The sequence below is a fragment of the Puma concolor genome, chromosome A1 (genome assembly GCF_028749965.1).
Source record: "Puma concolor isolate L17-30 chromosome A1, mPumCon1.1.hap2, whole genome shotgun sequence".
Lineage (NCBI taxonomy): Eukaryota > Metazoa > Chordata > Mammalia > Carnivora > Felidae > Puma > Puma concolor.
The window spans coordinates 159476740-159489350 of record NC_141667.1 but is presented as its reverse complement, the minus strand read 5'-3'; the positions used below and the strand labels follow the sequence as shown (position 1 = coordinate 159489350).

Below are 12611 nucleotides of genomic sequence, written 5' to 3'. Positions count from 1 at the left end.
TTCAGGGACTTCCCGCCCTGTGGCTCTGGGTGCTCGTCACTGACTTCCACACCCTGTTGCTGATGCCATTTGCCACTCCACCTGCCCCTGAGGCTCCCGCTCCTGCCTCCTGATCAGACTTGTCCCTGATGTCGCCCTCGGCTTCTTTCCGGTCTCTGTTGGCATAGAAGCCCATTCTCCCATTCCCTTTAAACCCAAGTTCTTTAACAAGGTGCTTTGTTTTCAGTTTCCTCTGCGTCTGTTTCCTTTGACCTGAGGCACAGACACCGCCCTTCCTGAGGTGTCCGTGACCCCTGCTTACCAGACCCACGGACACTTTTTGTCTTTATTTCATGTTCCCGCCCATCTGTGCAGCTTTGGACACTCCTGGTTGGATGTCTGTCCATCCTCAGCACCACTTTGCTCCTCGTTCTCTTACTGGCGTCTGCACCTGCACTGTGCTAGGCTTCCACACACGGCTGCAGAAAGGGTAGCCTTTGTTCATAGAAACAGCAAGCATGTAACTGAAGATAACGGAAGGTCACGTGGTTGCTACTCTACAAAGCACTGTTCTAAGAGGTTTGGCACCTGCTCCTTTAGTCTGTGGTACAGCTCTGCAGGGGATGACCATTATCGCCTCCACTCTACAGATGGAGAAACTGAGGCAGAGTGCTCCCAGCTTGTGGGGCTGCCGGGTCAGAACTTCATTTGTGAACATAGTTTATAACATAACGTGTTGTATAAACTGTAAGCCCTGCTCACAGCCTAGCGATAGCAGCCTCGGGCCACTGTCAGAGACAGAAAACCTGAGCGGGACAGTGCAGTATGAGACGCCCCAGGCAGGATGCGGAAGGAGGCTGAGCCCTGGTCTGGGCCTGAGCTTCGCAGAGCCAGCAGGACTGGTGAGGGGCTGAGGTAGGAGAGGTGGTAGTGGAGGGGAGGGGGCAGCGAGTTTGAAGTGTGGTCTGTGTGGAAACAGGAGCCGCCCAGGACACACAGGTTGTGGGGGAGGCAGAGACGTGGATCGAGAAGACTGCTCGATGGCTTGTGGGGAGCAGCTGAAGCCGGAAGCGGAGATTGAGATTTTAGGAAGAAGCGGAGCAACAGTGAACACTTCTTCCGTACCGCACCTGCTACCTGCCTCGCCCAGTGTGGAAAGGGTTTACGGGCGTAAAGCAGTGTGTGTGATGCCATTTGCTGTTAGGGAAGGACAGGCAGAGACCCAGAGGCACCGTGAGCAGGGGCTGGGGTCAGGAGTCAAACCCAGGCGGCCGGCTCGAGCCCCCACGACTGACCGCTGTGCTTGACTGCTGTGTCCTCCAAGTGCACACGAGACCCAGGCCTGCACCTCCTGCAGGGAACCAGAAAGGCCTTTTGTGGTGTGCATTGGAGGAAAGGCTTCACCACAGGTGGGGCTCCCCAGAATCCGCACTCACCTGTCTACTGCTCACCGCTCCCCTCCCGCCCCCCACTGCCCGTTCAGAAGATCCTGCTGGGTCCAGGCACTGAGTTGTGTCTGTCTGCTCGGTATCTGGCTCCTGGGGGACCTGTGGAGTTGTCTGAACAGAGCACAGGACCTTTTATCCCTTGGTGTCTGCACAACTGCCGAGAGCTGGTTTCCTCCTGAATTCCTCAGCAACAAGTGGAGGGCGTGTGGTGGCCTCTTCGCAGTGCGTTTCACACTCCAGCCGCCAACGGAGGGGATCGGGTGCCATCAGAGGAAGAGGTGTATGGCAAGCTCTGGAGAGGGACCAGAGACGGAAAAGGGAAGGATAGGGCCAGCCAGGTGGCGAGTGTGTGATCCCGCCCCAGGAAGAAGGATGTGAGCTGTTCCCAGATTGACGTACTTCTCAGTGATGCCTGACCCACCCCAGGACACAGCCTTGATAAGAAAGCAAATACAAGGCACAGTAGGCTGGCCACAAATGAAAACACAACAAAGGAGTACTTGACAGGTGGATTGAGAGAATTAGCAAATCAACAGTTTGGGCTAACAGGCACAGCGTAGCTTGGAGCTTCACCTGGAACTTCTAAAATGAAACTAAAATCTAGTCTTGTTTTTACTGTTTGTACAGGGATATGGGATTGGAGCTTTTTAGAAACCATATCATTAGTGATAAAATGGTTCAGAGTAAAAGTATTGACGGGATTCTGCTATTAATTGAACGAGAAAGAAGTGGTGAAGCCGTGGATCGGAGTTTGTTAAGAAGTCTGCTGAGTATGCTCTCTGACCTTCAGGTAATCTGTCCTGTCCTAAACGTTTACCAATAACTCCTACTAGTCTGTATCTATATCTGCTGAGTTTGCTATCTGACCTCGGGTAATCTGCCCTGTCCTAAACGCCCCAATACTTCCTGATAGTCTGTACTACTTATACCAAAATAAACTGGTGTAGGAAAGATTTAAATGCAAAAAACTAAAATAATAAAAGTGGCTGTTAAAAATGAGCAAGAGGAGTGACTGTCAGGCTAATGCCAGATCAGGAACCACAGAGGAAAGTTCCCTTAGGACACAGACCCAGTGCTCCAAGGCCAGGGCGGTGCCTCCTGCCCAGGCCCTTAAGGAGCCCATGAGCCGGGCCGATCTGCCCAGGCCTCTGGAGGAGAGGCACACAGGCAACTCCTTAGGGCAAGTCACCGCAGCCATGCTCCCTCAAAAGCTTGGATTATCAGCACTTCCAAAGGTAGGTTTCTTTTCTGTAATTGGCCAGTAACTTTGCTCTTTTCTTAGGTATATAAAGATTCATTTGAAGTGAAATTTTTGGAAGAAACTAATTGTTTATATGCTGCAGAAGGCCAGAGATTAATGCAAGAAAGAGAGGTAAGACAAGGAGGTACTTCTGAGTCACCTTATTTCTTTTTAAAGAAGTGCGTTTAAGTTAATTTTTAAAAGTTTGTCTTTCCACATACACAAACATTTTATAAGAAATCTTCTGAAAGCCACAATCTAGCTGAAATTCTCAGTCACAGCCTTCATTGTTCTTACAGTAAAGACTTAATTTCTTATAACTTAGAAACTTTTTTTAAATGTTTATTTTCAAGAGCAAGCACGAGTTGGGGAAGGGCAGAGAGAGAGGAGGACAGAGGATCCAAAATGGGCTCCAAGCCGTCAGCACAAAGCCCGACGCGGGGCTTGAACTCACGAACTGTGAGATCATGACCTGAGCCAAAGTTGGGCACTCGACCAACTGAGCTGCCCAGGCGCCCTTGACTTAGAAACTTTTTTATTGCCCTTCCCCTGCCAAGTGAAAAAGCCAGTAAGGTAGCTTCTACATGTAAAGTAACTCAAGTTAAAACAAGAGGATAAAAGGAAATCTTAACTGTAAAGATGACCCAAGCACACCCCAAATCTTCCATTTGTATGAGGCTTTGGAAAAAATTACCCAAAAGACCACCGGAAAAAACATATAACAGTAGCCATATGAACCCAAAATCTTGGCAAGCAGTTAGAGCAGAGACTGAAGGAAGCCCCTGGGGACCCTCCCCCAAATGTTGATCGTTGTCGCGCAGGATGAACTGACCGTTGGTTCTCCATCCCGGTTTTGGAGAGGACACATTATGTGCGGTACCCAGCCTTGCTGCCACCACTGGGTCAGAGCGCTAGAGACCGTATTAGGGGGCCCCCTAGGCCGTCAGGTGACAGGAGGAATGCCCTTTGCCTCTGGAGATCTTCTGCATCCGTGCTGTTTGGCCTCCCCAAGTGAACACCCAGTCTGTCGATTAGCTTTTGCTGACCCCACTCGTTTGGGGCCAGGGGATGCCATTAGGCCTGCACCCTCTGACCTGAGTGCTGCTGCTCGCCTGCCCATAGGGCCTCAGTGATGGCAGGGACCCACGGCCTCATCCCAGGAGCTTGACGGTGAGCGGGACACAGCAAAGAAGGGCTGCCCTGCCCTCACTCTAGAGGTCACTTTTACTGTCCAGAACTGAGTTTCAGGAAACTCTATACTATGTATCCTGCCCACCTTCACGACCCCCCCCCCCCCCGTTCATCTGTTCTCATACTTGCCTTGAATATATAAGGTGGGTTTTTTTGTTTTTTTAATTTTTCTGTGGACAACAGTGTTTCAGCTTCTTGGGTAACATCAAGAATCTTTGTTACTTAAAAAAAAAATAAAATCTTTGTTACTGACATGTTTAAATGTTGTGTTTGGAAGGTTCCAGAATATCTTAACCACGTAAGTAAGCGTTTAGAGGAGGAAGGAGACCGAGTAATCACGTACCTAGACCACAGCACACAGTGAGTACCATTCATTTACTCAGTTCTCACGGCGTGGCCGTAGCCCGCCCTGTTCCTGGCTGTTTATTGAAATAAACGCTGTCTTCGTGGACTCAGCCAGTACTATCAGAATATCTTTGTTGTTAGCACGTTTCGCTTATGTTATTTGTGATTATCCAGCACCTGTGAGTCACAACAAGTGCCCTGTTGTGAGTTCTCAGTGAGTTCTCATCCGAAAGGAGTACTTGAGGCTGAGGAACTTGGCATCTTGGGGTTTAGTGACAAGGGATTCTATTTATGTTGATGGAGTATAATTGAGTGTCGGGCACTTTGGGTTGTAAACTTTTTGTTAGACGTGGAATGTAGCTGTAATTTTTATTTATGGTATCAAGTCACATTATTTTTTCTTCTCATCTAATTTTTGTTTTCTCTAAACCTGAAGTTGGTAAGCAGCTAGGGAAAAGTAAAATAGAAAACTTGTGTGGATGTCTGTTTCTCACCCTGCACGTAACATTTATTCAAGTGAGGAGAGTTAAGAGAAACCAGAGATAGAAGAGACTGAAGGGTAGAAAGTGCAGTGGGGCAGGCAGGATGAGAGGGGCACCGATGTGGCACCTTGAGAATACAGAGAACAGAGGGTCAGGAGAGGAAAGGTGAGCTTGCTTTAGACATTTGAGGGGCCCATGGGGAGCCCCAGGTCTACATAGAAGGATGGTCGTGCTGAAGCCAGGACAGCTGTGTTCCGGGTCCCCTGGGGACCAGGGAGTCAGGGGCTGGAGGTCGGCAGCAGGGACGCACAGGGAGTAGGAGGGAAAATGATGTGCCAGTAGGTCACATCAAGGTTGGATAAGAGTCTTCGCTAAGTATCTGGAACATTTTTTTCTGTTGATGTTTTCCATATACTGTGAAGTTCAAGAACTTCAGGGAGAGAGATACATGGTAAATCATGGCGAACAGCAAGCAAATCACCCGCCCAGTTCAGGATGGAGCCACTGGGGCCTTGGGGGCCGCTGGGGCCTTCTACCTTATGACCTGTAGGCGTTGGGCACAGCAGTCCTTTTCCTTTTCACACGTGCTCATCCACCCCTGTGCATATGCTAGATTTGAAATTTCTCCCCCCAATTTTAAAAAGTATATTGCTTACAAGTATATGTGAGTTATTTAAGCAAACGAATAACAGATAAAGGTGGTTCGCCTCTGGGCTCGAGCACAGGTGGATGGAGGGCGCACTGACTGAGGCAGCTCCTGCCGCGCTGGGTGATTCAGATGTCACAAAATAAACAGTTGCTGTCAAGGACAGAAGAGGGAAGCCACGGCTGAGCAAGCCACACCTGCCTTCGCGCTGGGCTCCACATGCCCCTTCCTGCCCCCACGCCCTCAGAGCACAGTAGACGGCATCCCAGACGTGGAGCATGCTTGAGGGCAGCGGGGCACTGCTTTGAACTGCACCTTGTGACCCGCCTCATGCTGGACACCACAGCCAGGTCACCCGGCAGGCCCTACCCCAGGGACTCTCATCCCTCAGTGTGGGAAGGACCCGCTCTCCTGCTGCTTGGCACAGTCGGTAGATTGTCATTTTGTCACTGTAGATTATAAGGTCGATTCTTGGGCACCTGGGTGCTGAGGCAGCGCGTTCCCCAGGACTGCACCTCTGGGCTCGAGGGGCCTGCAGTTTTTGCCCTGGGCTCTGCTGGGACCTGTCAATGGCACCCGGGCTCATGTGGGTGCTGCATGGGCTGTTGGAATGGAAACGGTGATGGAGTCTAGATTGCCCGCCTCCTGGAGGCAGTGGTTCCGTGAGCACAGGACAAGTCATTCAGCGAAGCCAGTCATCGGGAAACTGCACATCAAAACCAGTGTGGTTCCACCTCATGCCTGCCACCATGGCTTTTGAGTAAAAAAGGCACACAGCACGAAGCCCTGGCGAGGACCAGCAGAAGTCAGAACCGCCGTGCATGGTCAGTAGGAACATGGGCAGCTGCCCAGAAGACGGATCGTTAGCTCCTCAACTCCCCAGAGTGGTAGACAGAGCTAGGTGTTTTTTCAACACACCAGTTCTACTCCCAAATAGATAAGTAAAAACATCCGCAAGACTTGCTTGCAAATATTCAGGCAGCGTTACTCAGTAGTCAACAAGGAGAAACCACCTGCTGCCCCCTGGTGACGTGCCGCTGAAGCTGTTTGGAGGAGGATCCGTGCACTACTGGCCCTCCCTGCTGTCAGCCCCTGACCTCTGACCTCCGCCCCCACCTCCCGTCATCATGCTGCCCCTCCCGGAGGCAGACCCTCACCTCTCAGTGGGCACAGTCCCTGACCTCTGCTCTCTCGCGAGGGGGGTATGTGCTTTCTCTGGGGTCGCTGTTAGGTTTAAGGTGGGCCATTGTAAAGTTCTTTATGAAGCAAAGACTTGGGAAGATACCCGAAGTTAATAATCTTGGGACTAAAGCACATGTCTGATTAAGAAAAACTAAAACAACATGAACTATGGAATACGTACTCAGGAAGGACAGTTGTGCATGTCCCCATGACTGTGGCAGTCACACTTGGCGATGTTTCAGAGTTTCAAATGTTCTGTTCGATGTGACACTTCCGTAGTGTGGGCCTCACAGAGGAGCTTCCTTGATAAGTGGTGATGGGAGGGGGCAGGCCTGTCCATGTAGAGGTTGTGGGGCCTGGAGCAGGGGCGGCCGCAGAGTGGGGGACAGGGCCAGTGTTCGTTGAATCCAAAAGGCAAAGCTTTGTTTTGACAATTGCCAGCCAGGCATGGGGGTGCAGGGCACTTGACTGTCTGCTGGTGTCTCCTTTTCCCTGGACCCCTGATCTCTGTTGTCCAGTAAGATTGTCTTTAGAAAGATTTCAGAGTCCTCATGGACAGCAGGGAGATGGCTGTTCTGATTAACTCCGTGTCAGGTGTGTAGACAGTAAATGCCCCATCTTTACAGGTGATCAAAGTCTCTCCATCAATTGCTTACACCTTGTCTTTTTGCCTCATAATAGGAAACCATTGATTGCTTGTGTGGAGAAACAGCTGTTAGGAGAACATTTGACAGCAATTCTGCAGAAAGGTAGATTTTCCTAACTTTTGTGTCAAGTTACCCTGCATGGTCGCCCTTGACATTTTAAGGAAGTGAGTGAAACGGCGTAAATACCAGCTTAAGGACATCCATTACGATGAGACAGTCACTAAAAATCGTTGGCAATAACGAGCATGTTAGCCCTGGAAACACCGGGAAAGGCGTCTGGTAGAAATCAAGAAATCACAGGACATGCTGGTCTCAGCTGAAGCTGCTGAGAAACCCCCTGGGCCGCAGACAGCTTGCAGCTGGGTCCTTGTGCGGTGCCTACGGGCGCTGGCAGGCACAGAGCTCCCAAGGGTGCGCACGGGCTGCGCGGCTGTGGTGGGGCTTCCTCCCCACGCCCCCCAAGAGGCTGAACACCACGTGAACTGCCAGGTGGCTGGGGACTTCGGCCAGAGTCCCAAGTATGCCGGACAAACCCTCCTCTGGCAGAGGGAGGGCGCAGCACTGCTGACTGGGCAGCGTGCCCTCTTGCGCCACATCCCTGGTGCTGCTCGTCAGGCCCTGGTAAGGGTGGTTCCAGCAGCTACTGTGTGTCCCGGAGGAGCGTCCCGCCTGTCTTCTGTGTCTGTGCCCTTCACAGTGTGCTTAGTTCTCTGGGGTTCAGAGCGCACGGTCTCCCCCTTTTCAGTCCTTCACAGTACTTTGTATAACTATTAGGTGTGTAATGTTACCATTTGAAAGTCATGATGGAGCTACAGGATTTATTTCAAGATGTTGGAGACCTTAAAGCTTAATTATGGGGAGGCCCAGAATTATGGACGTAAATTATAAATTATAAGAAAAATAAATAGCCAAATATATTCTGATTTGGACTCTGCTCTGCCAGGTGGTGGTTATTATCTGTAATGAGACACCTGAGCATAGGGTCTCCACGTGAAACCAGAACAAAGCCAGGAGGGGAGAGCTGGCATTACTGAGTGCCGGTATCTTCTAGGCCCAGGAACCCCCCCTCCCCACCCTGTGAAGTCATGACCCCATCATACAAGTAAGGAAAGCGGCTCCGAACAGCCTGACACAGGTGCCTCCAAGCACAGCCCCTAAGCCAAGGTCCAGGTGCGAATCTGGATCTCTGTCCTTCTGCACTGGGAATCATTCACACGGACGAGGTCTGGATTTACTGTCCGCCTAAAGCAAGTGTGTTCAAACCCCATACTAGGTATTTTCTGAAAGGAGTCTTAGGATGAATGACTTTAAGTAAATAGTAGAAATTTGCATAAAGTCTTCCAAGAACATAGCAAATTAGGTACAAGCTTAATCTAAATTTTATTAAGAGACATTTGAAAAATGAGAAGCTGTAGTTTTTGAGTTCTTGAAGAAAGACATTTAGGGTTTCAGTAGGATAAATTATAAAAAATTATTTGCAAAAAAAATTATTTGCATCACTAGGTCAGAATGTAATTCGGAGAAATAAACATTCGGAGCCCTTGCTAAAGATGTGTGATTCTGGCCCCAGGACGCACCTGTGTGCACCTGTTTACCTCCTTTGATGTGTGGACACTGTGCCCACGTGACAGAAGAACCTGAGACTTGAGTCACATGGCTCACACCTCCCCACGCCTGGCCTCGCAGCCTCTGCGGGGCTGTCACAAAGCAGACATCTTAGACAGTTTTCTCTTCCTGATTTCCATACTGTTTTAGAAAGGCTTCGTAAAAATCTAAATACCTAAAACAGGAAAACCCCCAAAAGTGCTATGTTAAATACTTCAGAATCCCCAACGGACAGCAGACGCTTCTCTCCCATGGCTTATCGCATAAGCGGATAGAGTGGATGACCTGACAGGTTAGACTCGGGCCCCCAGATCTGCTCTCTGAGCGATGATAGAGGTGCCCAGGGGCACTGGCCTGGCCGCTGTGTTAGTGGGACCGGGGCTCTGGCGACCTGAATTGAGCAGCACGGCCGCTAGCGTCCTCTGGCGGTGGGGCCTGGCCAATGGGGCCGCGTAGGACTGTTTCTCACCCACGGAGGACAGGGGTCGGCCCCACACGTGTGAGGCGCCCGTTCACACATGGACCCCCGAGCCGCCCTAACGCTCGCTGTGCCGTCGCAGGGCTCGACCAGCTGCTGGACGAGAACCGAGTGCCCGACCTCACCCAGATGTACCAGCTGTTCAGCCGCGTGAAGGGTGGGCAGCAGGTCCTGCTGCAGCACTGGAGCGAGTACATCAAGGTGCGTGGGGCTGTTGTAATGCGCGGTGACCGTGCCTGTGGAGGGCAGTGTCCTGTCTCCCGGCCGTGTGGCTCCCGACGTGGGGAGGGGCTCTTCTCGAGGCGGGGGCTCGGGTGGACAGCAGTCTTGCGTTTCCTCCCCGATGACTGAGGCAAACCTTTTCTGAAAGATGGCCCCGCCTGTGAGCACCCCACAGCCAAACGTCATTAAAGGCTGCCATCGGTCACCTGCCTGGGCTCCGGTGCCACGTACAGCCACAACTTTCAAAAAGTCGCATTTCTGTGCATCTGATTTTTAAACACCTCATGCCTTTGCTCATCGACCATGAGAATGGTTACACGTTTTGGTGTATCCATTTGGTGGCATGTGTGCTGCCACGTCTCCCACCATCCAGATCCGTTACTGTCACAGTGCTGTGATGTTTCTGTGACGCGTCTGTATACGGTCATGGGAAGGCAGCAGCAGGGCCCTCATGCTGACGGAGGAGGTGGGGGCGCACAAGGCTGTGCTGGTGACAAGTCGGGGGAACAGCATACTCTGGGGCGGGGGGGGGGGGGGCAGCCTGGAGGAGCTGGACGCAGTGTGCCAGTGCCAGGATCCTGGTGGTGATACCATTCTGCAGCTTTGCCGGATATTGCCATCAGGGGGAGCTGAGCCAAGTGTAGGAGGGATCTCTGTTCTTTCCGCTGCACGTGAATCTGTAGTGGTCACAGAAAGTTCAGTTATATAGAAAGGATGATGGAAAGCTTGCACGCATGCTGCTTTATGGAATAATCAGTCCTAAGATTGCTTATCTGCCTCCACTTGGGAAGCTCATGCCCACAGGCACAACCCCCTGATACTTTGTACACAACAACATGGAGCTGGACGTGGTTACCAACTCACGCCAGCAACAGAACTGTATGTTCCAGAAAGATTGGAGAACGAGGGCTTTGCTGACGAGTAGCCCTAGGAGCAGGAACGTGTGCTGAACGTGAGAGCTCCCCTGTACGCATGCAGTCCAGGTCTTAGAGATCAGTGGTGTGACCGCTGTTCCTGAGTGTCCGTCAGCGACATGCAGTCACACTGACAGGAGTGGAGATTATGTTCTACACTGTGTCGTTATCACAGTGAAGCTGATCCCTGGCAGTGTGTGTGTGTTATTTTTAAATGCACTCAGTACAGAAGTGTATGGAGGAAAATCCCTCCCACCCCGGCTGGGCATACCGTGTCCCTCTCCAGAAGGGATCGCTGCCAGTTTCATTTGTACCATTTTGCCAGTAATCTGCCTTCACTTATGTATAGGATACGTAAGTATGTGTACGTATGCTATTAAGACCAGTTTTCCCAAAGTACATATCTGAAAAGACAAAATTGGACTGAGGGAATTTTGAAGATCTTACTGGCTTTATTTGGTACCATCCAGCCGATAGAAAGGAGCCTCGGGGAGCTGTGTGATAGGGAAGCCTTTTATAGACGGGACAGGGCAGGACTAGGAAGTTATCCTGGCAAAGACTGATTGCTTGTGGCAAGGTCACCTTCCTGAGGGGATGACAGGGAACCGTCTGGCAGATGACGTCACTAGTGCTGACAAGCCTAGTGATTGAGTGCTTGAAGACTCTGTTCCTCGGAGGGGCCAAAACCTCAGTTAGGTCAGGTGTTAAGCCCTGGTTTGCTGACGTGAGGCTTAGCACAGTGACTCCATTTGGGGCCTGCTGTCTCTGTCCCTCCTCTAAACACATCAAATAGTATAATTGTATCTACCAAAGTTTATATCATCAAACAGCTAACTATTATTGTCACATAATAGACTTCTAGTGATGTTTAATATAGCATTTTTCAATTAAAAATGCAGCCTAAAACTGGGCTTTGGTTAGCAGTGGAAGAAAAAGGAAACTCTAGTCAAGAAGTCCAAGTAGGTGTGTTGGGTTAATGGGAACGTCTGAGAAATTTGTAAGTGAAAGTTTTCAGGTTTTTTTAAAATGTTAATTTATTTTGGGCAGGGGGTGGGGGTTGGTTGGGGAGGGCAGAGGGAGAGAGAGAATCTCCACAGAGCCCAGTATGGGGCTTGAACTCACGAACTGTGAGATCATGACCTGAGCTGAGATCAAGAGTTGGACGCTCAACCGACTGAGCCACCCAGGTGCCCCAGTAAAAGTTTATTTTTGTTTTTGTTTTTAAGCAGTGGACATTTTCCCACTAATTCACAAATTTTTTCAAAAGCAGGATTCAAACACTGAAGCATTAATTGCATATTCACTTAACTTCTTGAACGTACACTGAATTTGTGGAACTTTTGAAACGATTTAGTATTTAACACCAACGGTGATTATTAAAGTCTCAGGAGAACATGTGTGGTGCCATTACCTGCCACTGATGCGGTGTGTGTGTTCTTGTAGACTTTCGGGACAACAATTGTCATCAATCCTGAGAAAGACAAAGATATGGTACAGGACCTGCTGGATTTTAAGGACCGAGTGGACCACGTGATAGAAGCATGCTTCCAGAGGAACGAGAAGTTCATCAACTTGATGAAGGAGTCCTTTGAGACGTTTATCAATAAGAGGCCAAATAAGCCCGCAGAACTGATAGGTAGAAAACGTATTTCCAGACGTTGTTTTAATATGGGAAAAGAAAGCAGAATTTAAGCAATCTTTAAGCTTTCCCCAGAATCTTTAAGCTCCCCTTGGGGAGGGTGAAGGGTTGTGTGTATACTTATCATGTGTGTGTAGAAGCACACACGGCATTTATAAGGGAGAACGGAGCAGTGATTTTGTCAAGTGGCAGCTTGATGTCACAGAAGAAGGAAGAGAGAGTACAGAGGTGCTTCTGGTTCTGTCTGGAGCACGGCCGCTGATCTGCGCTCTGGGATCGGAAGAAGAGGGTTTGCTATATACGAGTGCCTCGGCGTTACGAGGGTGACGTGACCAATTAGCATGGAGACGTTAGTGTGTCCCTGTCTTCGCGTTATCTCACCAGCATTAAAATAGGGTAAAATTGGATGTGGTCTTAAAAGATCACGTTTTAAGATGAAGCAGTTTTTAAATTATCACTTTATACAATTATGTCGTGATAATAGCAAAGCATATTTTGGGATTCATAGACTCTCACTAGTCAGTGGAAGTTTTTAGGCAAAGGGCAAAGAAAGATGTAGTAAGTACAGTGATTCAGCGTTGAACTTCCTACTG

General features: G+C 49.9%; 1 protein-coding gene across 1 annotated transcript in view; it reads left to right on the top strand.

The window, feature by feature from the left end:
- CUL4A (cullin 4A) overlaps positions 1-12611 on the top strand; it is a 46709-nt gene that overhangs the window by 17038 nt on the left and 17060 nt on the right. Inside the window, exons 6-11 of the mRNA XM_086708015.1 lie at positions 2055-2217; positions 2710-2799; positions 4136-4218; positions 7195-7262; positions 9326-9444; positions 11823-12015. Of these exons, the coding sequence (XP_086564141.1) occupies positions 2055-2217; positions 2710-2799; positions 4136-4218; positions 7195-7262; positions 9326-9444; positions 11823-12015 (716 nt within the window). The remainder of the gene's footprint in view (positions 1-2054; positions 2218-2709; positions 2800-4135; positions 4219-7194; positions 7263-9325; positions 9445-11822; positions 12016-12611) is intronic.